Genomic DNA, 27,924 nt, shown 5'->3' on the forward strand with positions numbered 1-27,924 from the left:
CAATCCAATCAAACATGCATTCGGGGTTTATTGAAATTTGAAGTGTTGGGAGAACCGGACGCAATTACAATCAGCCATGTGATTTGATTATATGGTCAGGCTGATTGATTAGGGTCGGACTGTTAACAAATTTGTTAATTTACTTCCATCGTCGCAGTCTGAGCTCACATTCTTCTTGTCGCCACACGCCCTCATTTTGCTTCAGAATTCCTTGGAAACAAAATCCTTGGGCCGCGAAAGACATCAGAGCCCAGCCCCTTAATAGAATATCCTCGAGAGTTCGAGGATTCCTGCGAACGATCCCGATCTCGATCGACTTTGAAACACCTCCCCCCCCCCCACCCACTGGCACGCTCTCTGTATTGCGTGCATTCACGGGGTATTTGATCTTCTCCCAATGCTACAGTCTCGGGACAAAGTGTCAAGCTCCCTTGCATTTGGGGTCGATGCTTGAAATTACAATCATCTCGCGTGTCAGATTCAATGTCCAGAGTAGAGTAGAGTGGGTGGGGAATTTTTCGTGTTTTTCATCAAAGTTGGAGAGAGAAAGTTCATTAAGTCATAGGTCTCTAATTTACGCCATTCAAACGGTCGGCCCTTCCGAGGTGAGTATGATTGCATTTTGATTCACTTTGCCGAGTTTTGATTCAGATTTGGGTTGCGGGCTAAGGGAGTTTGTCTCTCGTTGCAGGCCCGGCCCTCGGATCCCAACGTCCAGCGCCAGTTCTTCAAGTTATTTCCAAGACATATCCCACTTAGCTCCCACTGTGGCTGCCTGGTTCCTAGGATTATGACACAAGTACTTCTCGTTCCTGGATCTGGTGACCATCCCCACACTATCCAACCTCGTGGAATGCTTGGCTCTGTTTTGTTCTGCTCTGCTGTGCTCTGCTCGACGTGGTTCAGAGAAGGAGACAGCGAGCGAGAGCAGTGGATTGCTGATCCCAATCCATTATGATGTAAAACACTAGACCGTGGGGCCCTCGTTACTCTTTTCCTTCCTGTGCCTTTTTTTCTCGATTCTTCGCTTCCGCCCCCCTTTTTTTTCCGCTGGCCTTGGGACAAGCGGCCGCCCCGCTCAGCCACAGTCCGATCAGTTCGCTGTTTCAGGGTGGACTGTGGGGATGGAAATACGTCTCCACATCCTTCTTCAGGGCACCATAATTGGTAAGATGTGATGGTGATCGTTTGGATCGTTGGCGCGGGTTTTGTCGGTGTGTGGCTTGGGACCTCGCGGATCTCTAAGCTTGTACTGAATTACGGGGTTCAACGGTTATGCGATTACATGAACTATTGTATTTTTAAGAGGTAGTTTTCGATTGGGATTTCGATTTACGATTGGCGATTTGCAAAATCTCTCCCAGAGGTAAACTTTGATTTTTTTTATCGGTCCTTCGAGACGCGAGGCAGATTCAGATTGCACCGCATCCACCATTGCATTGTGTCAAGCAGATGGAACTAAACATCCCTGCTCGTGACGTCCTCGCCTGGGGCCGTCTCATAAGCAAGCAATGTATCCATTCACATCATCACCACTGATGTAAACAGGCTAATGTGCTCGGGCTTTCGCTCGCACCAAGTGGAGTCAACAATGGTCTGCACAATCCCCTGATCTCCCACTGGTGGCCGCGGCCCTGGGGTTGGTTGGGCCGCGAAACGACCCTGTCTTTCGGCTGGTTATAAGCCCATCCTGTAATCTCGGTTTGAGAATAAGATGCGAGCCCCCTGGTCCTGGCTGTCACATACGAGTATGCCAGTGTGGGCCAAGGGGGCCATTCGGAGAATTTCTATTCGGCTCTTCTGCCGTCTGCCGGGAATCGGGCCTCTCCGTTATCAAATCGTGACTACAGTATTTCGTACATAACCTGGCCATCTGGCAACAATGATCCTGGGAATTTCATGTTGATTCCTTCGGTGGATCTCGGCAATTCCTTCATGCATGTGTTTATTGGGCTAAATGGACTCACAGTTTTGCTACGTGGACTTCACTGTCTTCGTACAGAAGGTGCGGTAAGCTATCTAGAGAAATGCGGCTGTATTGACCTGACTGTTCTGGCTTAGCTTGCTCTTTTTCTGAGATTACTAGCGCTTCACCGACCTAGATCAAGGTCTAAACTTGAGTGGAGAGTAAAAGGACCGACTAGAGAAAGGGTATGTTCTATATACATACTAGTACTAGAGCAAGTATCTATCAATTTCTAGTTTTCTCTCGTCTCGTCTCGTCTCGTCTATCATCAGCCTCGTAACATCTCCCCGCATACCCACTGTGATGTTTTAGTATGCAGCGTCCAATATCGCTCATCCTCATCTGGTGTTGCTTTTTTATCCTGTTCGTCGGAAAGGCGTCCAAGCGCTTCAAAGACCACGATTTGATCTCTCATGAATTGATCAAGTGGTGACCGCACCTTGCAGCTCTCGTTCGTATGGAGCCCCGAAATCTCATCAATGAAACCCTGAACACAGCCTTCAATAAAATTATCGATGTGTTCCGTATCTGTGTCATTATTTTGGCTTGAGCCCTTCTTGTCCTTCTTGTGTTTGTTTCTTCCGGGTTGTTTTGCGTTAGGCTTCGCTCGAGTGGTTCCAAGAGCGTCATACCCAATCTTGAACCCCTCCGTTGTTTCTGCCACTAGCAGGATATAGAACCGAGAAGGGTGAGATGTGGCTTCGGATTGAGCCAACGTGACAGGAACATGGCCACCGTCATCTTGTATGTCAAAGAGTTCTTGGTCGAATAAAGACGGGTCAAGTTTCTTAAGCCCCTTTCGTAGGGTACGGCGAATTTGTCTCTCGCAGTACTGGCGAACGGCTTGTAGCTGCCCTTTCTTTTCTGATTCTAATAGGCGGACATCGGGTGCTAGGATGGTGATATCGACCCTCCTAATCTTTCCGCGGTCGTATTCCATGATGTTGATGGGAGGGAAACAAGGCAATTTCTTTGAAGCTTCCAATGGGGTTATGTGGAAACTGACAGATCCCATGTCGACAACACCATTCGACCATCCACGCTTGTGCAAAATGACTTCGGCAGAAGGAAGTCCCAATTTCTTGAAGTTCGGTAGCATCACCTGGGTGGCATAGTCGTAGGATGGGGAATTAGTTCCATTTGTGCCGCCCGTAATATTTACTCGAATCTTCTCAATGGTTGGTTGCGATCCGACCCATAACATGTATGGGTAAATAGCTTGGAATATGAGAAATACTGAGCCTGGTGTTGGTAGAATGATGTTGTATTCGGGCTTCGGCGAGACGCTGGATAATGGAACCAGCATCGGGCTTGGAACTGCAAGCCTTTCTGCAGGTGACTCCTCTTTCTCAAATTGTGGCGGCTCGAAGGTCACACTCCGTGAGCCCACCTGTCCCCCCGTAACTTTGCTCCCACTGATATCTCCCAACAGCTTGACGGCTGCCGCATGCGATGCCTTCAACCCGGTCTTTCCCCCACGGTTTCCGCGCACATGATTGACTGTGACTGGGCGGCCGGTGAGGGCGGCCAAAGCTAGTGCATTGCGGACTAGTTGCCCGCCTCCTTCAAGCGTTCGTCCATCGAGCGTGATGTGGCGGGGCGATCGCTGTGGGGGAGCTGCCCCACCGGAACTAGAACCTTGGGCCGTCATGGAATGAATGAATGGCTTGCGGAGGGAATTGAAGTGAACTGAACTTTTCCTTTTGAAGAAAACATTCATAGCGGATCGTAGTGATTTAATACGTGAGCTTCCCTCCATCTAGTTTCTTTGTTGGGGCTTGCACTGCCCTGAGTCTCAGTTGAGTCAGGGACCATGGGTGACTCACTCGTCCAATTAGGGCTAGACCAGATCGTAAAAATGGGGAACACGCAGATGCATGCATGATACATATCTGAAGCCGGAGTAGCGTATGGAGTAGAAGATAGAAGAGTACTAAGCTCCTCCTTACTAGTAGAACAGTCCATTCCCCATCACGTGTCCATATACACCAATGCCTCCATCGCTCCTTCCATACTCGTATACTTTCACCTCCTCCTCGACCTGCTCCTTCCTCCACGTCAATAACAATAACATGTCGCTCTTTTTCTCTTTTGCTCGTTTCTCACCTCTCTCATCTTCTTCTCTCCCTCTCCATTCAACATCTCCTTCGGTATACCTCATATACTACAGACTTTTGCAACATGTTTTCCGCATTCAGCACTCGAGGTCGCCTTCACAGGTCCATGTCCTCTCGCTCAATTCGAAGAGCCCGTCGTCCACCAGCAGAAATCATCGATCCCGATATCGCCAAGCTCCATGCTGCTGCGGCCGCCTCCCGTGCTATGCACTCAAGTCATCAACATTCCCATCAATCATCAGCTGAATTGAAATGCTCTTATAACCGAGTTGGTGGACCTACCCAAGTCGCCATTCCAAGACGGCGCCCAAAATCCAGCCTTCAATATACCGACGACAGCACCTCAACATATGGAGCCCCCACCGTCCCCCCATCCACTCCACTTCCATTTGCCAGGGCCGAGAGTATATCTACAGTCAACGATCGCGAATTCTCTGCCGTCCTCCCACCACCCGCTGAGCCGAATGGGTTGGATGGTCGAGATAGCTCTGTGCCCTCCTCGTATAGGCGGCTGCGCAAGGCCAAATCAATGTTTTCAACGAGACAACGATCCTCTCACACCGCATACAGTACGCCACCTCTCCCCGTCGAGATGCCATGGATCTCGAGCGCAGTCCCCAATTTGCGCTGCCACGCACCATGAGACATACACCGTCCTTTATACGGGCGAGTCCCTTCCAAAGTTCCCGTGCAATTAGACACGCCAAAAGTCAAGATACAGCCATTCAGCTTGCTCGCGATCAATTCCTCGGAGAAACTGACCATGCTGAAGCCCAGACGAGGCGTTCTTCGCTCTTCGTACATCGACGCAGGCGGGAAAACAAACAGTTCCGCAAGACATTCCGTGTGACAAGCGCGAGTAGCATTGGCACCAAGCCGACTGAGAGACATGGCAGACGACGAACCTTTTCAGCATCTTTCAAGAACGGTCTCAAGCGGGTTTTTGGTTTATCCAGGTCTGTCGAGCAACAATCGAACCCCTCGGACGAAGCAGATCCACCACTTCCGCCGGTGCCTATCTCTTGCAATGACATCTCTGTCAACAATTCCGTCCACGGATATGTGGAGTATCGGGACGATATGGTCGGCGAAGTTGTGGATGTAATTGATGATGTTCATTCCAGCCCATTGCGTGTTCCACGAATCTCCCCCAGTCGTGCCAGTCTCTGCACATCCAAATCACGCGTCACAAGTTGGGCAGATTCGACGGTGGCCAACACTATCACAGCTCGCAAACCTGGACATCGGCAATCCCTATCTCTAATCGAAGAGCATGGGGACCTGAATAAGCAATTAGTGCAGAATCCCTCTGGTGCAGCCGACCAGGCTTCGCCTACACCCAGAAAGTCTCCCGCCCGCAGGTTCAACGATTGGGTTGATAGTCATGACTTGTACTCGGCATTGATGCAGCAGATCGGACGGCAAAACGTGCAGAATGCCGAAGAGGAAATAATTTTCGGTACTGTCCCAGAGCACCGTGCTGTCCAGGCGCGCACTTCCTCGGCATTATCGCGTCGCAGCAAATACACGATCCGCCGTGTTCCCAGTGGAGACTCTTCGACGCCCGGATCATTTACAACAGCAAGGGCTGGAGACTCCTCCTCCCGCGGAAGAATATGATTCGACCTCTTCAGTATATTCCATCGTCGGCGACCTCTCGAAGAATTCAAGGGCAAGAAAACCACACTTGGGGTCCCAAGGTCGGCGGAAATTCAGCTCGCTCGCCCTGTGCACGCGGTGGGGATTCGGACGACGAAACAGGTAGCGTGATTGTTGTTCGCTATGGAGGCGCAAGAATGGGAGCTGTTTCCCCAAGTGTATATTCTCGAACGACGAACGGGGGCACGCCCACGGAGGAACTTGAAGTTACTGAGCCTCGATATGTGGCGGACGAGCCGGGAACAGCGACTATATTTACCTCTCAGAGAGCAGTATACAAGTCACCAAGACGTTCTTCCAGCTCATCACCCTTGAAAACTCAGGTGAAGCCGAGTTTGGACTGGCAGCAGTGGATGAGCTCACAGATTGAGAGAATCGAATCAACCAGCCCGACGCGAGAGCATGTGAGAGAGGATGCACAGTTTCAGGAAGATGATGATGAGATATTCATGGGCATGATGCGACGAGCACCTGGTCCCGGCCAAGAGTCGACTGCCAAGCCGTATATTACTAGTGAGCCGAAGCACAATGACTCGCAGTCCATTGAGGAGCCCAGAGTTGCTTCTCAAAATAACTTTTCTCGTCCATTCAGTCGATCATCCAGTGTGCAAACCATTCTACCATCTCAAACCATTGAGCCCGGCAGCACAGTCAAGACTGCATCCAAGCTTTCAGCAGTTGATTCCATTGCTGATGTTCCATCTCCACCGGTTCGGGTGCCATCCGATCGGACTCTATCGCCAATGCGAACGAGAACTGCGAATTCACCAAGCATACCAGATTCACCAACTCCGCAGAGAGTGGTCCCTGATCTACCGAAGCGGAATCTGACACAGGAGCAGTACCGACGGTATTCCGCTCGCCGGCCGATAGCTAATGGAAAGCCAAACTCATTCCGCTCGATGCGCGCCTACCGTGACTTTAATGCGCTGAATAACGAAAATCAGTGGCAGAAGGAGGATCACGAAAACATGATGGGTGAGTATCACAAGAACCAGGATGGTCCTCCTACTGTCTCCAGCAAACGCATGGTGGAGCTGTTTTTGAACAGTCGGCGTCGCCCGGCGGAAAACGTGTTGGATGGCAATGCCCCCGGTGAGGCTTTCATTTGAAGCTTTGGTGACTTGAGGTGTTTGACCTTGTTTTTGATTCATTGACTTGGGTATAGTATTTTTCCCTGTCCACTCATTTGTATCATGTCAGCCGACAATGTATGCATTCGAGTTGTAGGTAGCAATGTATAACTAACCAACAATATTTTTAATTATAAATAGCCCCCTACCAAAAAAGATTTGTTTTCAATATCCATTCTACCATTCCCCTTCAAACCGATTCTTTCTTGCCCAAAAAAAAGGACTTGAATCCTAACCCCAGCCGTCCTTATACGGAGCGAGTGGACCGGAAGCAAAAAGAAACTCTCCCTCGGGGAATCGAACCCCGGTCTCCCGCGCTTATCGGTTTTAATGACAAGCGGAAATCATGACCACTAGACCAAGGAAGATGAAATAGTCGAGTTACTGCTCGACCACTTGGGGTGGTTGATGTCTGGATGGGCAAAATACAAACTATGAGCCACGGTAAACGATGTACCAGTACCTGCTAGGCACGCTTCCTCGACCATGGCACCATCAGGTACCCGGGACAAATCTGGTAACCAACTTGAACCTTGAAGAACCTTGGAAGTCCCGGCACTTGCGAATTACCCTTAATGCTCATTATGATTCTAAATATACCATGAACTTCTCCAATGTTTTTTGGAGGGGTCAGTCTTAGAAATCCAAATCCGTGGCGTTACAAAAGTTTGAAACCCTATATTGCCTACCTAGGTACTAACCATTATTGGCCGAATTCTAATAGAATACTAGTAGCTACCTAAGCTGGAATAGATAGGCCAATTTAGTCTGTCTTGGATAGCTACCTAGGTAGATAGTGGTTGCCCGGGTGGCATTGAGAGTCTTGTACCTACTAGGTAGGTACTCACAAATACTACTATTAGTAAGTACCCTCCAGGGCTCTTTTCAAGAACCGAAATATATACCTAGGTACCTAGGTATCCACTGACTCCGGGTCGAATTGAACCAAATTTCAAGATTTTAAGAAAGAACACTCGAGGTATCATTGGCAATAACTAAATCAAACTAAATCATAAGAGAATGAAACCACACAAAATTACTACCTCAAATCGCCATCCATTTACTCGACATAATTCGCCGGGAAATACCCCTGCATACCACCAAGCTCACCCTCCCACCAGTCATCTGTACTATTAGTTTTCTTCACGATACGAATCCGATCGCCCTCTCTAATTTTCAAATCATCATCGCCCTGTCCATCAAAGTCATACAATGCCGTGACGAATGTTGGCCGGGGTGGTGGTGGGGGTTTCTTCTTCTTCAGCGCAGCCATAGCGAACGGCTCGGCGTTTGTGAAGGGTATGCTTGGTCCGGACTGAAGCGAGCTTTGCTGGGAACGACTATGCTGGAAATGATCCGTCGGTCGGGCAGCCGGGTAGAAGGAGACACCACTGGGGACGGGGGTCGTGGTTTGCGGAGACGGCATGCTATCTGGAGGGGGCATCCAGGATCCATGTGCTGATGGAAGCGGAGATGTGCCTGATGTACTAGCGATAGAGGCGGAGACAGAGCTGCGGGATGCCATAAATGAAGAGGATAGAGAGGTGGCGCGGATTTCCTCAGCGCAGGTGGTGGGCTTTGGGCCGAGCGTTGGGGGTTGAGCGGCTGGTTTGCCACGAATGCTTGATGAGATGGATGAGATGGATGGTCGGGATGATAGGGATGGGCGTGAGGTATTGGTTGCTACGCTTGCGGTGCGACTGCCGAGGGAAGGACGTTTGTTCTGTAGTTCTTTGGCTTGCGCTTCTCGGAGGGCCTTGCCATGGATGAGGCAGTTCATGCTCTCGATTTCGCTTTGCACGGGATCGTGAACGAGTTGGTAGTCTGATACTATTTGGTCGAAGGGGGCTGGCGGTGATGGCAGTCCAGTCTCTTCACAGAAGGCGAGGATCACAGTGTAGTATGTGCCGAGCATGCGGTTCTGAATCTCGATTTGAGCCGTGAGAATGAAGGGTACGAGGGAGAAAAGGAGGGAGATCAGATGTGGCAGGCGTTGGCGGAGGTCTTGGTCCGCAGCTTGATATACCTCCTTCGCACTGGCGAGATCGACCTGCACCTTCGCAAGATTGGCATTTTCGCGATCGCTGCGTTTGGGTTTATGGATGAGGCTATCGACTTTGCCCTGATAGATTTCGAATTCGGTCTGTTCAAGAAGAAAGATGAGTAAATGATAAATGGCTCGTATTGCTGCACACTACAGTGGTGTTGCAAAAGTTTGAAACCCCTTGTTGACTGTTCCAACTCCTCGTCTCCGCCTTTGAATGGTAGACTAGTAGCTACCTGAGATGGAATAGATAGGCTAATCTATTCCATCCCAGGTACCCTAGGGTAGCTACTAGTTTCCTATCAGAAGGCGGAGGCGAGAACGGTGAACATGAGGTTTCAAACTTTGCGACGCCACTGTAGCAACCCCACATACACATTACATACCTTCTTATCATTGCGTTTCTTGATTGTTTTCTTCATGGGGGCTAAGGAGCCCTTCGCATTATCCGCTGGTCGGGCCATACGATCCTCGACCACATCGAGCTCCTGGATCATCTCTTCACGAAGCTCATCGAATTCCTTGCGTAGTCGGTTGGTTCGACCCAAGAGGGTGGGATCGGTTTCCACGGGTCGATGCGGGGAGTCTGTTTCAGATGAACCGATAATGGGCGCATAGAATCCATCGAATTCATCTGCCATGCGACTTTGGAAGGTCGCAATTGATACCCAAGCATCACGCCAGGCCCTTGTAGATTCTGCGATCTGTAAAAAGAATAGTTAGCAATGGAACGCGTGTCACTGAGTTTATCCGCGGGGAAGAAAGGTGCTGCCTACTTTAGACAACAACGAATCTGCGTCCTCGAAATCCTTTAAAAGGACAGCGACCTGGCTGTCATCGGCAGTTCTCTTGGAGGTCATTCGACCAAAGCGTTTCTGCATGTTCTGCATGGTGGAGTGGCTGGCTGGGGGGAGGTTGGGAGATTGTAAAGGGAAGGCAGAAGCAGAAGCAGAGCAGAAGGCAGCTGTTCACAAGTACTAGTAATAAAGGAAGCAGATGAACATTTGATGAACCAGCAGTCAAGTCAATCTTGGGATGGAAGAGGGTGAGGGTGAGTGAAAGTAAAGAGAGAAAGTGAAACGGGGGAATTATGACAAGGCAAGGAAATTCGAAACGTTTCAAGCCATCATGCGCGGCTCTCATGGAGGGGGCCAAGCCCCTCATGCGCTCTGCTCTGCTCTGCTTGGCTCTGCCCTATGATTAAATGGATTTCTGGTTATTTTTGGTCGGGGAATGCATCAAGCTCCACTTGGACTGGGGTCATCGCAAATCAGAATGGTTGACTGATTTCCGTTGGCTGCATCTGCTGGGGTTTCCCGTGGGGGCCACTGGGGCCACTGGGGCCACTTTGATGTGTGAGTCAAACCGCAGAAGAAGAGGTAATGAAATAGTTGATCAGAGGGGATTAGTGGGTACTACTGTGGTACGGTATATCTGATGAATGGAAGTGGTTGTAGCTCTGGTTGTAGAGGTAAGTGGAGATATGCCTGAGGCCTAGTATGAGTATTGGCATCCTTTCCCTTTCGAGTTCTCTCTTCTTGAGTTCCCCACAACTCTCTCCTCCACCACCACCACCATCACCACCACCACCACCACTGCATATCACTGGGATATGTCATGAGTGGAATCCCCCCCATGTCTGTCCCGACCTCTACGCCCCGTGGCTCCGCTCCAATCTCCTCCCAGCCACCCATCACCGCCTCCGTCGTCAAGTTTCGTTGTTTATACACCCACGATGTGCGCCGCAAGTCCAAACGGTGGCAGGATGGCTACCTCCGTTACCATGCCTTCAACAAACGGGTGATGGTCTATGATGACTCTGGTAACTACATTGGGGATCACCATTGGCGATCGACCGATGAGGTACAAGATGGCGATGAGTTGGAACTCGATAAGGGTGTTTTGATTGAAGTCGGCGAGCGCATGGGCACAACACAGCAGGATCTCACCAACTTGTTCGAGAAGAGGAAATCCAGCCAGACCTCTCCTCCCTCAAATCACCCCCAGACGCGTCCTACACCCACCCCTACCCATGCGCTTGCGCCTACACCTACACCTATCTCCACCTCCACCTCCGCTCGACCCTCCGGTTCGCAGACGTTTCGATCCCTCAATGACCTTCTTGGCATCAAACGAACCCCAATTGGATATCGTCCGTCTCCGTACGAAGAACGTCATCCTCAACCTCCAACGCCAAGCCTCCCCGATTCCTCTGAACGAGCTCCCAAACGGCCGAGAGTCTCGGCGGGAACCACCCCGGCCCGAAGCAGGAATGTACAATCTGAGGTGGTGGATCTGACAGAGCCGGAACCACGACGACCTACGAGACTGCCGAGTCTTCCTGCACCTCGGGAGAAAACGAAGCCATTGGAGGACGCGAGGCCGGATATGACAGTGCCCGTCGAGGAACCTCAACCGAAACCACAGCCAAAACCGCAGTCGAGGCCTAAAGAAGCACCTCCAATACCCAGACCTTCAAGACAAGAACCCCCGAAACAAGATCCTTCAACCTTTACGAGACCATCCATACACCCACCAACGGAAACGACACATCAACCGAAATCAATGCCTGTCCCAGCGGAGGAACCGCCTGTCGATTCTCGAGCGGCGCCCTCCAAACCGCCGAACTCCTACGACCCCCCACATAATGACGTCCCACGAAACCCACGAACTTCACGAATAAACCCCGACACAGAACCCCCAGCCCAACCAATCAAAACCCTGCGCATGTCCACTGAGAAACCTCGGCGCAAATTGATGTACAGTGCACTATTACCTAGCGATACGTCTCAAAAATCATCCCCATCTTCAGCAATGGGCCCGCCAGCGAAACGAAGCCAACCTACGCCCAAACCCAAGGAGTCGCAGTCAGTATGTGCTCATAAAATATGAGAGGCCTGCTGTACTAATCGCCTCGCAGGCCCGCTAGTGCCCCATCTCAAGGCCCCGCGTCTACCAACATGGAATTCCTACCTTCGGTATCAACTCAATCTATCCTCGAAGAGATGGCCGTCAGCCCTAGAATCAATAATAACCAAAATGGGGCCTCCCATGTAAAATCATGGAATGGAAACCAACCCGAACGCGCTCGAAACCTCCCCGCAAAGAGATCTCTAGACGTGCCCTTTCGCAAATCACTATCCGATCCTACCGCATTGAGTAGGCCCGGCCTTCAGGCTCGACCCTCTCTCATGCGAAGTGCACTCAGCCAGGTTCCCGAGCACTCTGAGGAGATTGGGCAGGGGCCCTGGACATCTGAGGCATTGGATCTCTTTGATTTCTGGCCTCCAGGTCGACCAAAGCCATGCTGAAGCGATAACCGGACCATTTGAAACCTTTCCTAGGTTCTGATCTCCCGAGTTTATCCTTTTTGAGACCGACTTCATCCTATTTAAAGCGATGCGTTTATTATTTCTACCACCATGATACCCAATTAGACAATTGAATACATCTATACCAGAGATGATTGACGTTGCCAAATCTGGGCGAGCCAGACATATATCTGCACCGAAGAGAACAAGTTTTAGAAGCTAATGATCTTTGGAAATTCGATTTAATATGGGAAATGCGAAACCGAAATAAGAATCTACAACACCCTCATAGCTGTTGGCATCCGAGACAACTGAGTAACAATAGACACATAACACAGGTACCAACTCACACACTTAAGAACTTGAACTAAATCTTCTTAACGAGAGTCCCAGAAACATAAGGCATAACCGACCAAGCAAAATTCTTCTCCAAATCCACAACCTCCCACCCACCATCAACGCGGGCAGCCCTCAAAAGCGCACCCTCCGTATCCCGATCTAAAGCACAATCGCCAATAAAAAAGCTCCACCCAAACAACTGATAAACACTTTGCACAACCCTCGCCAGAACAGACCCCTTCGCCGTCCGCCACGGATTAACAACATGCTCCGTAACCAACAACTTCCCGCCCGGCTTCAACATTCCATACAATTCATTCACAGTCCTCTCCATCTCGGGAACAGAGCAAAGAACACGTACGCAGATAATCGTGTCGAATATCCCATTCCGTGAATCAGAATCATACGCCTCCGTCACGCCAGTGCCCGATTCCCGGAGCGCGGGGAGGAGTTGAGATGCTGCGGCGCCGCAGGGGAGAATGTGATATTTGGATGAGATTCCCTCGGCGACGGCCTTGGCACGAAGTTTCTCGTGGAGCCCAGTGCAGGGTTTGGGGCCGTAGATTGTGCTTATTGAAGGTGAGCGGAGGAGGGCATCTGGGTGCCTGTTCCTGGTCCGATGTCTAGGACGATCCCGTTGGCTGTGCGGAGGAGGGGTGGGATTAGATCGGATGAGCCGTTGGTGTTTCGACCTGGTTGGAAGGTGTCTGTTTCTGTTTCTGTTTCTGTTTCTGATACTGTTGCGGGTGGAGCCGCGTTTGGTGCCGGGGCTGGAGAAATTACGTTTAGTGAGTGGCATACGATTATAATTATAATCAAAATATGGATCTGATGAGAAGGTTCGCTACGTACTGGAAAACTCGACCCAGAATCGACCAAATGCTTCATCGCGCAGTCGATGAATTTGGAGGATGGGCGCGAAGATCTCGCCTTTCTTGAAGACAGCTTCTGCGCATACTCGGATATAGTCTGATTATTGATAATGTTAGCGGGATTCTCGTTCGCCGTAGAGTATTGGGAAAGGTGAGGGATATGCATAGTGCAATTCTTCAACAGAAGCACCCATTGACGTCTTTGAGAGCGTATAGAATGTTGAATAGATGAGATAAAAGCAATGGAGGGCATAGTTTTTTTTCAAACACCGAATGCAATATCAAATGCCGAGGGAGACAAGAGGACTCGGAATAATATCAAGGGAGTTGTAATAAACGGGCGATGAAAAGGTTACTCACGAGACATAGCCCATGTCATGAGCTGGGCAGGCTCAAGCATGCCCTTGAGTCTATCTTCTAACGGCGGGGGAGTCGTCATGATGGTTGATTCTTTATTGATCAAGTGAGGGGAGAATTGGAGAAGTAGTGGAAGATAGACCCGCCAGAAACCAAAATTAGGGCCCGGGAAGACCCCAGTCACGTGACATGGATCTATTGAATGGGGAACAACCCACTACTATATTTTACACTGCTCCCATAGTAGAAAAAGAAAAGGACACGGAATCATCACAAGCACTGGTAAACGGGCTATTTTGAGTTTGCTCACGCTCTAGTGCAGGTGGCACAACAATGAAGAGAACACGATCACAGGGAAAAGAGTGGAACAGTAATCGAGACGGAATTATCAACAAAAAGAAATATAGTCAAGTCGTCTGAGCAGACTGGAACGTGGCTGAACGGATACACAGCAGTGAAAATGAATCAATGAAGGACGGTGATAGGAGATGATGCGTGGTCTGAGACATGCAGGAAAATGAAAGGTAGGTTTTTCAAATGAGTAGTACTAGTAAGTAGGTGGGGATAAGGGGGCGGGGAACCACAACCCAAATCATTCAGAAGGTGTAAAAGAGGTCATCATCACCGTGTCTTCTATCATGACAAGATGTATGCAAGGCGGCACAGTGATGGTTAGAGAACTGCTTGTCGGGCGAGTAAACCGAAAAAAAGAGAGATAGGGAGAGGGAGAGAGAGACCCATGGCAATTATATGACCGACGCAAGCCGTCATCGTGGTTTGAGGACCAGCCCACAAACTGAGCCAAGTCAATTTTGATGCAATGTTTTTGTTTCAGTTTCAGTGGTGGTGGGAGTGTTGGCGATCGACCCTTGGACTGAATCGACTGGTGCGAGAGAGGGAGCCAACGTCGTGTTTGCCATCGCAGCACGCGCGGACATTCTCGAGTCTCTCATCATCTTCAGCCTCGTGGCCAAAGTTTTCCACACTGTCCTGGCCGCGAAGACTTCCATTATGAACACTATCGGCTTGGCCATGGCGTCCCTTCAAGCTAGCAATCGAGCCTCGAATCGAGCCAGTAAGGATTGTGCTGAGGCGAGACGAGGATCGTTGTTGTCCTTCCTCGGGCACCTGTAACGAGGAATTGACGCCCGGGGAACTGAATGCGGGAGACGCGCGTCCATGGGTTCCAGTGGACCGCATGGACATCGCGGAGGCTGCCCGCTGTTTCGGTGCTGGGCGACGGCTGTTATGGGACGCAAGAGACATCCGACCTGTCTGGCGAGAAGCCGAGCGGAAACCGGGGTTGAATTCATCAATATCATCCAAAGTCACATTGTTCTCACTGTCGTTACAGTTATCGTTCGACTCTCGCAAAAGGAGATACGACAGTGCATTGAACCAAGTCTCGTGTCTTTGGCTCGTGGTGGCAGTGAATCGCACACGACGGCCGGGACTGACAACCTCCAAGCTTCTACAGTGTAGGCCAGGAGGATATGGGTTGTCGTCCGCGAGAACCTTCACAGCCTCAATAGGAACGCTCTTTGTTCGAAGTTCGCTCTTTCCAGCTGTTTGAGGATCCTGCTCACTCCAGTACAAAGTACGCGTATAAGGGTGAACCCAGAAGTAGCGTCGATGACGGGTTGACGACATGTTTCCTGATCCGGTCTTCCGAGTGTACTTCCACAAAAATTCACCAATCATGGTCTGTGTGATTGCTTGGATCATGCGGGGATCTGTGTTGGGACCGTATCCATGGGGCATAGGACCAGCGTGAGGGTTGGTCATGTTAAACCGCTCCTCCAGCTCCGATGCAAACGAGGAAACGGAAGACCTCCTTGATAGTTGGCTTTGGCTGCTTCTCCTCACCCGCGCTTGGGTAGAAACAGTCCTCGTTGAGCCTGGCCGGGGCACTTGGTCTCCTGGGGTCCGGGGACCTTGCACATTCATTCGGTAGGCGGAAGCCGGCGCCAAGGGAGGGCCCATCGTGCCTGGCGATGGGGGAGGGGGCATGTCGATTGACTTCTTCTCGGCAGCCAAGATGGCCTCGCGGTGGTCGGCAGGCAACGGCGGGTGAGCGCTAAGATTCGATGCTTGGCTAGTAGCGCTGTCAGGTCGTTGTTGCCCGGGGGTCAAAGATCTAGCTGATGACTGTCCCTGAGGGCGAGGTCGGAGCTTAGGAGTGGCGAAAGGCGATGCTGCAGTAGCAGTAGCAGTAGCAGTAGTAGCCGCTGCTGCTGCAGCAGCAGCTGCCCCCACAACAGCCATGTTTCTTGACTTGCTGTCGGCGGAGGAAATTGGACGCGCGGCCTCTCGTTCAATGAGGATCTGATCAATCTGCTGCGAAGACAGGATGGTCTGCGAGCCTTGATCCATGCTCACAGAGCCCGGTGTTTCTGTCGCGGACTGGGGCAAGGCATTGCCAGAAACGTCGCTCAAAGCCAGGCCGATGCTTGTGGGTCGATCCTTTGCCCTGGTGCTATCACGTTCGCGGGTAGACTCAGTATCATCTTCATTAGTAGCCATAGGAACAGGCAGAGCAATCGCCGCTGCCTTTGGCTCCTCCATGGGTTCTGTCTGGATACCCAATTCTGCCATCAGAGGAGCGATTGGTGGTACGGACTTGACTGGCTGGGTTTCGACTGAGCTTAAGGTAGACACCGATGGAGTTGGGGGTGCGGGAATCGTAATTGGCGTTGGCACAACTGGTTCCGTCGAGGCAGGGTTGAGCCAAGAGATGCTTAATTCTGGGATGACTGGCTCGGGAACGGGCTCTGGGACAGGAACCTCGATCAACCTCGGCGCAATCGGCTCCGTAGAGGCGGAATTCAGCATAGAGATGCTAAAGTCTGGGATGACTGGCTCGGGAACGGGCTCTGGGGCAGGAATCTCGATCAACCTCGGCGCGATCGGCTCCGTAGAGGTGGCATCCAGCATAGAGATATTCAAATCTGGAATGACTGGCTCAGGCATGGGAGCAGGAATGATGGTGGGTTCTGGCACGGGAGCTGGCTCGGGGTGTTGAGGCTCCACGGGTTTAGTGTGCTGAGTGGAGAGAGTGGCAAGTCCAAACTCAGGTAGAACAACCTCAGGAACTTCCAACACTGGCTCTGGCTTAGGAAGGCGTGCCTGAATAGGCTCGGTGGAGTTGGTGAAGAGAGAGGACAAAGAGATCTCGGGCAACTCTTTCACTGGTTCCACAATCATTGGCTCGGGCTCAGGCACGGTAGCTAGGACAGGCTTGGTGGTTTGGGATGAGATCGAGGATACATTGAATTCCGGAATCTCGGGCTCGGGTATCTCATGTTTCACGGGCACAGTCTCGTCTCCATGAAGATAGGTAACTTCCAACTTGGGCCAGCTGGGGAAAGCAGGCACCGTCTCCTGTGAAGAGATAGCTGCGACATTGAGCTCTGGCAGTTCGGCCTGGGTGCCAGCCTCCACTCGCTGAGACTCAGAACTCTCATCCCAGGCCATCTTTGGTGGGGTTGGAACATTAGAAAGGTGGTCGTTATCGACAATAGGTCCTTTCAGCGGTGTCCACTGGGTGCCTGAGCTGACCAGCTTAGGGGTCTCCTCCGCTTCAGATTCGATTTCACGATCCAAGGTCTGATTTCTCTGCGGAGTAGCCGGAGAACCCGTCGGAGTGACCTCTCCGACGACAGGGACAGGAACAGGGACATGGGCAGCCTTGGGGGTTTGCGGCTCCCAGGGCTCAGTCATCATACCGCTGTCTACCATGATAGGTTTGGGAAGATCGTTAAGAGTGATTTCAGAAGGTCTGCGGGAGCCAGGGGTTGCAGCTTGCATGCGTGGTGTCGAGGCCTGCGATACAGCTCCTTCGTCCTCCTCCTCCTCACCACCTTCAAGCTCTGCCAGCTCTGCAAACAGGCTCTGGCCCTCTCCAGCCATTGGTTGTTGTTCAAAGCTGGGCGCAGGAGAGTTGCGAGCACTGGATGGGCGGCTGCTGGAAGCCATAGGAGCCTCCCCAGATGGGCGAATCCGTCTAAGCACACTTCGCTTAGAGCCTAACACGCGGCCGAGAGATATGCGTTTGGCTGGGGGAAGGGAATCCACTGTCGGTCTCATCGTCATCTGATGTAGAGGCCGAGCTGTGGTAGGAGCTTCGATCACGGGCTTTAGCCATCACCAAAGACGAGGCAACGCGGTTACGAGGAGTAGTTTGCACATTGTTCTCGGTTTCGGTGAGGTCCGCAGAGTCGCTACTATCGTCTGCCATGCTTTCCACACCGGTTTGGAAGGCCTCGCTCTCGGTTGCGGTCGCACGCTCATTTGCGGTCTCAAACCCATCTTCAGCTTCAGTAGCAGTTTGATAGACATCACTGGGTTCGTCGGGAGAATGCGCGCCAGAACGGCTTCTAGAAGCGATATTCATTGCCACTGGGCGAGATGGACTGATCTGGCCGGCGTTATCTTCCCAGTCAGTGTCGTGAAGTTCAACCATGGACGTTTCCTTGCGACCTGCGCCTAAAAGGTCGGGTCGTGCAGGTTTCCGGAAAGAGTCATCCTTCTTCTTCAATGGTTTCTTGGTTCCATTAGGCGCGGCGCTTTCACGGCGGCGCTGCTCAACCTCATCTCGGGCATCTTGCAGCATGCGCTTGAGCTCAATCTTCTCGGTCTTCTCTCGGTGAATGGTGCTCTTAAGATTCTGAATCATCCGATGAGCGTGTCCGAGGGAGCTCTTGAGTGTTTCGGATTCCAAGTGACCGTGTCGAGGTGTAAACTTGTTTGGCGACGGAGGGGGAGAATTGTCTGGGGTGGTTTGTTCGGGCTCGTCACCATTCAAGTCATCCGGCAAGTCTCGACCACCCTGTGATTCATGTTGACGAATACGCATTGCAACTGCCTTGGCCAACTCTTGGTTCTGCGAGGTGAGTTCTTCCAGCTTCTTCTGAAGGGCCGATTTCTCCAGATCACCAGCATTCAGATTCCGACGCAGGAGGTGAACTTCGGTATCATTCGCCTTCTGAGTAATTGCCTGGTCCTCTAACAGCTTCGCATTGGTCTGTCGGAGCTCCTCCAATTCACGTTCAACGGCATTCTTTTCTGCGCTTGAGGTGTCAAGACTGCTATTAAGCTTTTGCTCACGCTCTGTTGCATCTCGAACAGCCGCCATCAGTTCATGAGTTTGAGTCTCCAGGGCCCAGTTTTCATCTTTGTAGCGCTGCTCGCTGTCGTCGAGGGCCCGTATGCGTTGGGCATAGCCTTCTGCTTCAAGCTCCAAACGTGACTTCTCGAGGTTGACAGACTTGAGGGATTCCTCACGCTCGGCCAAAAGCGCCTGTAACTGACGAACCTGGGCGAGTAAAGAGGTGGATATCTCGGTCGCGAATTCGATATCGTGGACACGGTTTGACGGCTGGTTGCGTTGCTTGCGAGATGGAACACTGACTTTGCTGGGAGAGTTTGTTGCCTGTCCGGCGAAAAGAGCGGGGCTGATAGGTGACTATAAAGGAGTGTTAGATTGGGCGGCCATGGTGAGCATGTTGCGGTCATCAGCTACTGACCTTTTGGTCAAACGACGGGGTACCCGAATGGGCATCCTCGGAGCCTCCAGCCAGTCGTTTCGGGCCTAGAAATGCGCGCGCCGATTCCCGGCCGATCTCATTATACTCATGCTCCAGGTCAGCAAGTCTCTTTCGCAGCTCCGGGCCCATTTCGCCCTCATCCTGCTGTTGTTCGACCTCTTTCAGCTGCTCTGATAGTTCTCGCTGTTGGTCGATGAGGGCCGTGCCTAATTTGGATGCTTCTTCAAGTCGACGTTCGGTTTCCGCGAGATGAGCTTCAAGGGCTCGCTTGGCCTGGGCGGGAGAGGAGGCATTGAGGCTGAAGAGCTGTGTATCGAAAGACGAGTACCGATGGGAATCACGAGGGGCGGCATGTTGTCCCGCATTCGAAACGAACGGATCCTCCATCATGGAGGCAAGGGAGCTGTTCGCTCCAGGGTTGGAAGTGGTCATAATCTGAGGTAGCGGTACCGTGCCTCACGCGGCGGCCGAATCCCCTGCTGTACGAGGAGATGTCGTTCACCAGGAGAGACGTACGGAGGGTGGCGCGGGTTTTCGTGGTGGGGGAGGTGTAGTATGCTTCACGCGAGCATCGTTCGAAATCGCGCGCTTCGAGATCGTGTCGCAGAGAGAGGGCCTCTCACCAAGTCAAGATAATCGAGCCGACCAGCGACCGCGGATCGTCAAGTGGCACCACGTGCGAAGATGCGGGTGCAACGGGGAGAAAAGGAAATGAGAGAAACGAGAGGTTGTGACAGGTGAAATTGGAAGATCGAAATCACCAACACTTGACGGAACCGTGAGGAACCCCGGGCGGAATCGGTTGAGGTTCAGGTTCAAGTTCCAGGCGCGTAGATGTGCGATGCAGTCAAGCACAACACTGCGCGATCTGCAGGAGAGATCGCCCGCGGGATCTCGATCGGGTCGTCGAGTGAGGAGAGAAAGGGAATGGAATAGGAAAAACAATGAAAGGCAGTAGTACTAAATGAAAAGGAAAGGAAAGGCGAAAGGGAGTGTCGAGGGAGTCGGAGGTTGGTGGTGGGCGACTTGGGCGGGGAGAAGCAAAAGGGAAGAGAAGAGGAGATTCTGGCCCAAAAGGTACTGCAGCGGCTGTCTGCTGGCCGCAGGCGAGGGTGCAGCGACTAGTAACCGATGGTGTTGAATGGCTGTGATTGTTACATAGGGGTATATAGAAATAAATAAAATAGATAGATATAAATATAAATATTATGTTTATCTGTGTATGTTTACATCAATCCTCCACCTTGCCCAAATTCTAATCAGTAGTGTACTACGGTATGTTCGTGAGTATCCCTCGATCCCATTGGATGTGCCGAGTGTTTGTGTTGTTGTTTTCTTTTGTACGCGTTCCGTGTTTGCCCTGTTTGCATTGCTGACTCAACCATTCGAGACTCTTCCGTCGGAGATACCTAGCATTGATTTGATATCATAAGGTCGTCGAGGCACTTTATCAGTCCAAGTTTCTCTTTTCTCTTTTACGAGACTCTCACCTCCATAGCCGTCAACATGGCCGACGAACCTGCCGACCCCGTTCCCCAGTTCGGCTTCAAGAAGCGCTCCAAACCCAAGGCCAATATGCGCAAGAAGCCCGCCACTCCGCCGCCCGCCTCCGATTCAGACTCTGGCTTTACCTCCTCCGATGACGAAGAAGGCCGTCGCATCAAGAGACGCCGTAAGAATGTCGCCGTGACCGCTTCCTCCGCTGCCAATGTTAGAAAAGACAAGGATGCCGAACAACCAGCCAGCGTCGCTCCGGTTCCCTTGACCTCCAGTAACGATGCGACCAAGTCCTCCAACTGGTACGATGAGGATCTCAGCGCAAAGAACCTCCTCGGGTCTACCAGAGCTCGCCCGGGAAATCCAGACGCCGGCGATGATGCGCCTCCAGATGGAACCTACAAGGGATCGGCCAACTACCAATCCTTCATCCAAAAGAACCCGGATGCGCCAAACAAGAAGTTCGGTCCGATCAAGGCATCTACAAACGTGCGAACAGTAACCGTGATGGATTTTGCCCCGGATGTGTGCAAGGACTACAAGCAGACTGGGTAGGTCTTCCTCCAATACTGCCTTGGGCAGAACCGCTTCCTTTTGACGAACATACACTAACTGCTCTTTCTTTAATCTTGTTCAGATTCTGTGGTTTCGGAGATTCGTAAGTCGCCTCAACTGATATACCCGGAATATGATCTAGAAATACTAACACTCGGTTCTAGTTGCAAATTCCTCCATGCGCGCGAAGATTACAAACAAGGTTGGGAGCTGGATCGCGATTGGGAAGTCGGGACCAATGGGAAAAAGTTAAACGGAAGGGTGGTGTCGCAAAGAAAAGGTGCCGGGAAAACAGCTGAAGACGATGAAGACGACGACGATGACGAATTCCTTGAAAGCATTCCATTTGCCTGCATCATCTGCAAAAAGCCCTACACAAACCCCATCATCACGAAATGCGGTCACTATTTCTGCGAATCTTGCGCTTTGCAGCGATATCGCAAAAATCCAAACTGTGCAGCATGCGGAGCGGGTACTGGAGGGGTTTTCAACGTTGCGAAGAAGCTTAATGCGCTCCTGGATAAGAAACGCGAACGGGCGCGCAAGGCACGCGAAAAGGCAATTGCCGAGGGAGAGGAGGTTAGCGATGAGGAAGAGGGGGACGATTGAAATATAATTGCATTTAAGAGACTGCAGCTGGACTGTATATAATCAATATAATGCCGAGAGATTTGGGAATATACATAGCATGTTGTGTATGGATCAAAACTTGGAAACAGGGTTCCCCTTTGACCTTGGGAGAGATCGAATAAATAGAAGTTGCCTTTTGATATATCTAGTAGATATATTCGAGGGCTCAGTTATTTTTCTAATTGGAATCTTCTCTCTCTAATAGTCCTCCTAATACTGTACATATGTAGTACCTACTACTCCACGGGCAGGTCACTGGAGTAATTCTTCCCCGCAACCCCAAACTGGCCAACTTCCAACCTCCAACCTCCAACCTCCAACCTCCAATCTTGGAAGTTGATCTTCTCCCCAACCGACACTAGTGCCCTAGTGAGACATCAATTCATGCTTCGTTACGGAGTACACTTGAAATCGAGACCCTTTTTCCAAATTAGCCACGCGGTAATTTCAACCGACGGGATTTAGACGTGCCCCGCCACCAATGGGGCGTCCTTGGCCGGTCTGTGCTCCGATACGCATCCCATCTCCTGGTGGCAGCGCAAAGATACATAACTTTACAGTTATCGACGCAGGAATCACTAGAACCCGCTGTCGGCCAAGCAAAATGCCGCATACAGCAAGGGTGTCGAGCAACTTACGCAATGCTCCTGATCATCGTTACAGAAATCCGGTTCTCCAGTCCTGGCCCCTTCCCCATTCTCTGGGGCAGTGTTCTCATGCACCCACGGAAAAGGGACCCCTCGTCGCTCGCTTGTTTCTCCAGTTTCCTCATATTAGCGGAGCAACACCGAAAAGCCAAAAGCGGCCGTGCCATTTCTTACAATGCTGATCGAGCATTGGCCCATTTGGTGTGGTGGGCCCATTCTGTCATCGCCACACTGTGCCGTCCATGTGTCAGAACCCAAATAAACCAGCGTCCTTGAGGTCTCGCTGGGGATTCCCTATCATGCAGAGTACAGTATGCGCATGCGGCCCTGGTTTTCTAGCTCTCAGGGGCTCGATACAATCTCTCCGTCAAAGGTAGTGTATCTACGACTCTCGTACGGAGTAGGCAACAGCAACTTGACCAATGTCCAGATAACCATCCATGGAGTCTTAGGGGGCTACCCGAACGCCCCACACGGCATGCCTCCATAACCAATAGCGCGGTGGGGAGGTACGTACCCTCCTTTTGCGACGACCTTCTCTGCACGGCAGTACTTTTTTTCCCAGCCTTGGCCCTTTATTCCCTCCTAAATTGTTCCCAAGAATCTTCTGCTCGCCACGTGCAAACCATGGAACTTCTCACAGGGCGCATGGGAAGCGCGACCCTTTGATACCATTTAGACGGGGGCCCAAGCTGCCACCCGCCTGCAGATTGGCTATAAACCTTGCGCAACCAGCGGTAGCTGCGCATTTATTCCCCATTCTTAAGTTCAATTGTTCCAATCAACTTGATGGACCCGCCGCCAATTCAAGAGGGGCGGCGCTACGCGACCAAGGCCAAGCTTTCTGCTAAGGGCCAGAGCAAACGCTCAACACTTCCCCCCGGCCTGACTGCAATCCCTAGCCCCTCCCAGCTCCCCTGAACCGCCTCTCTTGGGCCAATGACGTGTGTTGTGATCGGGACTTTAAGTTAAACGTGGTTTAGACTCCAGGATGGCGAAGGGCCCCCGGGAGTTTATGGGGCTCGCCCCCTTCCTGTCTTGCTTTTTTACAGTTTAGGCTCCCAGATCGCACGGGACGATATTCCAATTTCACTTTTCCCTCTCCTATAATCCTCTCCATTCAATCCCTTTCCTTCTTCTAACACGAGTTGTTTGTCCGTTTATTCTGTGCGGAATCTGTGACGATCAATCCCTGGCTCTCTTGGCTCTACTCTGTCGTCCTCTGCCTGCGTTTTCGCAGTCTCCTCTTCATCAGTTCATTCCCACACCAATCATAATCTTGCTTTCCAACACCCCCCTGCACCTGGCTCCATTCGATAATCAATGGATAATTTGTCTCGGTTAAGGTGATCTCTATACTTGTATACGGAATTCGGTTTGAAGCTGTGGGAAAGGGCTCGAATACCCTCTTCGTGGTCACCATGAAGGGTGGCCTACGATTCGCGATATGTATCTCGGTTATGTTGATGTTCTCGCTGTATCTTTTGGAAGCACATCTTCAAGATATTTATAACCAGTATCGCGCTGGCGCATATTTGGTGGAGTGGTTGAACCGAAACGATGTCATTGAAACACCAGTGCCGATTCAAGGCAACCCGGGAGACAAGGTCATTGTGATGGCCAAGCTAGCTGAAGAACATACAGATTGGGTTCAGGAGGAGCTCCCAGAGTGTGTACCACCGCGCTCTTTCTCTATATTCCGCGCAAATCGCATCAATACTAATGTGTCTTCTGCGATAGCTGGCAACGGGCCCTTTACATAGTCAACCCTACCCAAGACATGCGATCCAGTAACGAAATCCTTACGACCCCTTTCAATAAAGGCCACGAGGCCATGGCCTACCTGACCTATGTCATTGATCACTACGACACACTTCCCTCCACAATCGCCTTCCTCCACGCCCACCGCTCCGGATTCCTAATGGCATGGCACGTCGACGCCCCCCTCCACGATAATGTCCTGGCGATGCGAAGTCTGCAGACGGACTTTGTCCAACGGAATGGATATGTCAACCTTCGCTGTAATTGGAATCCAGGCTGCAAGGAAGGCCATCGCTTCAATCAACATGTCACCGACCGGGTCTGGTGGGATATCTTCGAGGGCACGAGTACTCCGCCGCTAAACATGTCCTCTCCGTATGAGACCGAATCGTATGGCGGGAAATACATGCGAAAACCCACCCAGATCGGCGCCGCGTGTTGCGCGCAATTTGCGGTTTCGCGAAACCAGGTGCATGCGCGGCCGCGGGAGGATTATATCAAATTCCGACAGTGGATTATTGAAACTGAGTTGAATGATGCTTCTTCCGGGCGAGTGATGGAGTTCATGTGGCACGTCATATTTGGAATGAACTCAGTCTAGTAAGTGATTTCTTTCATTTGGGGTTTCTGGATATAGCAAGGGCTAACGACCTTTTTTTCTTCCCTTTAGTTGTCCCGATGAGCAACTTTGCTACTGCCAGGTTTATGGCAAATGTTGAGCCAAAAACTGTCGCCTTAGCCTCTTTTCCTGCCAGTGTCTCGGCTAAACTTCTTTCTCGTCTTCGTGCTTTGGATTTCACCGCGACTATACATCTGTCGATATTTTCGATACCCATGACCCGAGGCTTATTCGTCATTCGTCTCAGACATATCCTCGTTAGAAGGATTACGGAGTTTATACGGTTTATTATGGATATTTTTATTCCATTGCGTTCAAGCGCCAGGAGAAGGAATCTCCCACATTCGTTTGGTGTATATTTGTACGATTATTGAACGGTACATACACATATTTCTGGTCAAATTTACATAGAATACACTGCACACGCAGTTCGGTTCGAAGACAGACCAATTTAACAGCAAAATTTACAACAACCCAAGCCTTGAGCTCATGACTACAGCTAGGAAACTGTTCTAATACACGCCTGGAGATAATCCTCCACCTGCCTTACATCATCGAGTTGCGCAACGACCCCCACATACCCATCCGGTCTGATCACGGCTAGTGCGCCATGCGCGGGGTCGACGCCATAGATGCTATACGCGTCGCCCAGCGCCGAGCCATCATAGAAGCGCATTTCAGAAGTCTGCTTCACACAAGCAGGAATGTCACCCCACTCAAAGGATCGATGGAGTCGGGGATGTAGCACAATTTGTTCGATGGTGGATGCGGGGAATTTGGTGACTAGCATAGCCGTCCTTTCGAGAGCCTTTGCCGAGACACTATCCCGATCAAGCAAGTCTTGCGAAGCAAGGCATAGAATTCGGAAGCGTGCCGTAGAGGGCGTGTCTGTATCATTTGTTATCTGAACCGCCCGAAATCGAATCAACCCGGAAAACGACTTCGATCTTACCATCGTGCAGATCCCGCTGGCCTCCATCCGCATGACGTAGCAGTTTGACGTTGAGTAGGCGTCGTCCTGGCCGAAGGATTCCCGAAAGATAGTCCGTGCCCTGGACGGGACTTGACGAGGGATTCACGTCCCGAACAACGAGTATGTTCTCTGGATACTCGACGCCACAGCCACTGGTGAAGCCGTTGTTCAATTTGAAGGCCTGCTGGAATTCTTCCTGTGTGAGACCTTCTGTTGCGCCCATCTGCCCGGAGAACATTGTAGAGAATTTTCGGTCAAAGTCAATGAGTTGTTGGGCTGTTTCATGTCGTTCTGTTTGATATGTGTTTAGCAATGGTGTTGGGTTATCGGGGGTTGATGATGGTGCAAGTCCGTTGATTTGATAGATGAGTTTCCAGGCAAGATTGTATGAATCCATCATCGAGACATTCATTCCTTGGCCAGCCTATAAAGTTGATTAGCGAGATCGGGTTGGGTGGCTTCATTGGGTTTGATAGATACCTTAGGGCTGTGAGTGTGACAAGCTGTGATGTAAAGTCAATTTGAATTCTTCATAGAGTTATTACGACGAATCAAACGTACCGTCACCAACAATAAACACACGTGCGGCATTTTTCGAATCTTTGACAATAAACTCAGGCAAGACTCGCTGGCCAATCTGATAAGCAGCCCACCAATCGATGACCCCATCCTTGGGCCGGATATAATAAGGCTGCATGGCATCCGCAGCTTGCTTCAGAATACCCTCCAAAGTGATTTTGCTTCTTCGCTGCCGTGCATCGTCTGCCTTGGAGCCAGTTTCCCCGGCTGGCAGCTGATCATCCTCTGGAGACACTATATCTGGGACATGGACATATAGCCGAGTAAGATATTCACCCGTAGAAATCCTCTCTCGCGGAATGACCATCACCGAGCCCGCAGGAGAATGGATACCACACCGGCGGCGAATGTCGGGGAAGTCGGTGTCAGCAACTAGATCGACAACGCCCCATATATGGTCAAGAGACTCTCCTTCCAGCTTTAACCCCAATGATTGACGAACAACCGAGTGAGCACCATCTGCACCCACTAGATATTTAGTCCGCACAGCTCTCTCAGTGCCATTTGTATTCATGGTTACAACAACTGGGAAGTCGGAATCACCATTCTCATCAATCTTCACATCGACCAGCCGCGTGTTACGGAGAACACCTCTCTTCGAATATCGCAGGAGATCCGTTTCCATGATTCTTTCGATGCGCCCCTGATGAATGGTGGCTTCGTATTTGAAGCGTGCAGGAGGAATTACCTCCGGCATGACAGCCGTGCGCTCAATGATTTTTTTCTTGTCGGGAGATGGATTCCAAAATGCGAACTGCCACATATGACAAGCCTCATTTTCGATCTCATCGGAGATACCCAACGTTTTGAAGACTTCGAGCGTCCTGGGTTGGATACCATCTGCTTGGCCCGATTTCAATGTACTTGGCTTTGCGTCGATACAGAGAAGAGACTCATCGCTGAGGCCATAGCGGGCGAGAAGTAGGTCGAGCATTAAACCTGCGGGTCCTGCCTAATAAAAGGGAATACTTCGTTTAACACTGTTTGACTGGCCTGGGACGGAGCTACATACTCCAACAATAATCACTTCATATTTTTCTCCATTATTTTCCTTGGAAGAAAAAGGGAGAGAAAGCCTCGGTATCGGCGGAGCAAAAGAGGGTAAGATCCTAAGGTCTCGAGCTGAAGAGGAATATTCTGTAAAGACAGGCATCGTATTCAGAGGGTAGGGTGTAGCTAGGCGGCGAACTGGAAACTGTCAATCATTTTCAGTAGAAAGTTATGCGGATCTTATTTATACCGTTTCATCTACTGATTTCTAATTCCGCTTCTGCTGTTCCGATAGACCGACTCTGTACCGGAGATGGTCATCCCCCCAC

The 27,924-nt window shown here is 51.0% G+C and overlaps 10 protein-coding genes across 10 annotated transcripts; 5 read left to right on the plus strand and 5 right to left on the minus strand.

Moving 5' to 3' along the window:
• Window positions 1-2,234: 2,234 nt before the first annotated feature.
• Window positions 2,235-3,617, minus strand: N7509_011121 (putative RNA 3'-terminal phosphate cyclase; the record flags this gene model as incomplete). Its single annotated transcript, XM_056635758.1, has 1 exon — window positions 2,235-3,617. One exon carries the CDS (start codon window positions 3,615-3,617, stop codon window positions 2,235-2,237), a length of 1,383 nt encoding a protein of 460 aa, XP_056486378.1.
• A 530-nt stretch (window positions 3,618-4,147) lies between these two features.
• On the plus strand, window positions 4,148-6,854 carry N7509_011122 (uncharacterized protein; the record flags this gene model as incomplete). Its single annotated transcript, XM_056635759.1, has 3 exons — window positions 4,148-4,573; window positions 4,654-5,622; window positions 5,670-6,854. The coding sequence occupies 3 exons, from the start codon at window positions 4,148-4,150 to the stop codon at window positions 6,852-6,854; spliced, it is 2,580 nt and encodes an 859-aa protein (XP_056486379.1).
• Window positions 6,855-7,935: 1,081 nt separating this feature from the next.
• Window positions 7,936-9,809, minus strand: N7509_011123 (BAR and SH3 domain-containing protein; the record flags this gene model as incomplete). The annotated part of the gene is made up of 3 exons (XM_056635760.1): window positions 7,936-9,018; window positions 9,306-9,623; window positions 9,696-9,809. The coding sequence occupies 3 exons, from the start codon at window positions 9,807-9,809 to the stop codon at window positions 7,936-7,938; spliced, it is 1,515 nt and encodes a 504-aa protein (XP_056486380.1).
• Window positions 9,810-10,554: 745 nt separating this feature from the next.
• N7509_011124 (DNA helicase ZGRF1-like domain-containing protein) lies at window positions 10,555-11,811 on the plus strand (the record flags this gene model as incomplete). Its single annotated transcript, XM_056635761.1, has 1 exon — window positions 10,555-11,811. The coding sequence occupies one exon, from the start codon at window positions 10,555-10,557 to the stop codon at window positions 11,809-11,811; it is 1,257 nt and encodes a 418-aa protein (XP_056486381.1).
• Window positions 11,812-11,879: 68 nt separating this feature from the next.
• Window positions 11,880-12,230, plus strand: N7509_011125 (uncharacterized protein; the record flags this gene model as incomplete). The annotated part of the gene is made up of 1 exon (XM_056635762.1): window positions 11,880-12,230. One exon carries the CDS (start codon window positions 11,880-11,882, stop codon window positions 12,228-12,230), a length of 351 nt encoding a protein of 116 aa, XP_056486382.1.
• Window positions 12,231-12,597: 367 nt separating this feature from the next.
• Window positions 12,598-13,880, minus strand: N7509_011126 (class I SAM-dependent methyltransferase; the record flags this gene model as incomplete). The annotated part of the gene is made up of 3 exons (XM_056635763.1): window positions 12,598-13,166; window positions 13,422-13,538; window positions 13,802-13,880. The coding sequence occupies 3 exons, from the start codon at window positions 13,878-13,880 to the stop codon at window positions 12,598-12,600; spliced, it is 765 nt and encodes a 254-aa protein (XP_056486383.1).
• A 755-nt stretch (window positions 13,881-14,635) lies between these two features.
• N7509_011127 (putative nuclear migration protein (ApsA)) lies at window positions 14,636-19,776 on the minus strand (the record flags this gene model as incomplete). Its single annotated transcript, XM_056635764.1, is given in 3 exon segments — window positions 14,636-17,853; window positions 17,873-19,262; window positions 19,324-19,776. 3 exon segments carry the CDS (start codon window positions 19,774-19,776, stop codon window positions 14,636-14,638), a joined length of 5,061 nt encoding a protein of 1,686 aa, XP_056486384.1.
• A 1,074-nt stretch (window positions 19,777-20,850) lies between these two features.
• N7509_011128 (U2-type spliceosomal complex subunit CWC24) lies at window positions 20,851-22,005 on the plus strand (the record flags this gene model as incomplete). The annotated part of the gene is made up of 3 exons (XM_056635765.1): window positions 20,851-21,392; window positions 21,479-21,499; window positions 21,561-22,005. 3 exons carry the CDS (start codon window positions 20,851-20,853, stop codon window positions 22,003-22,005), a joined length of 1,008 nt encoding a protein of 335 aa, XP_056486385.1.
• Window positions 22,006-24,094: 2,089 nt separating this feature from the next.
• N7509_011129 (DUF3431 domain-containing protein) lies at window positions 24,095-25,153 on the plus strand (the record flags this gene model as incomplete). The annotated part of the gene is made up of 3 exons (XM_056635766.1): window positions 24,095-24,342; window positions 24,414-25,034; window positions 25,105-25,153. 3 exons carry the CDS (start codon window positions 24,095-24,097, stop codon window positions 25,151-25,153), a joined length of 918 nt encoding a protein of 305 aa, XP_056486386.1.
• Window positions 25,154-25,552: 399 nt separating this feature from the next.
• N7509_011130 (uncharacterized protein) lies at window positions 25,553-27,758 on the minus strand (the record flags this gene model as incomplete). The annotated part of the gene is made up of 5 exons (XM_056635767.1): window positions 25,553-25,941; window positions 26,006-26,450; window positions 26,507-26,529; window positions 26,588-27,553; window positions 27,575-27,758. The coding sequence occupies 5 exons, from the start codon at window positions 27,756-27,758 to the stop codon at window positions 25,553-25,555; spliced, it is 2,007 nt and encodes a 668-aa protein (XP_056486387.1).
• Window positions 27,759-27,924: the final 166 nt, after the last annotated feature.

The sequence above is a fragment of the Penicillium cosmopolitanum genome, assembly GCF_028827165.1.
Source record: "Penicillium cosmopolitanum strain IBT 29677 chromosome Unknown utg000009l:1.0-9042332.0:1.0-9050551.0, whole genome shotgun sequence".
Classification (NCBI taxonomy): domain Eukaryota; kingdom Fungi; phylum Ascomycota; class Eurotiomycetes; order Eurotiales; family Aspergillaceae; genus Penicillium; species Penicillium cosmopolitanum.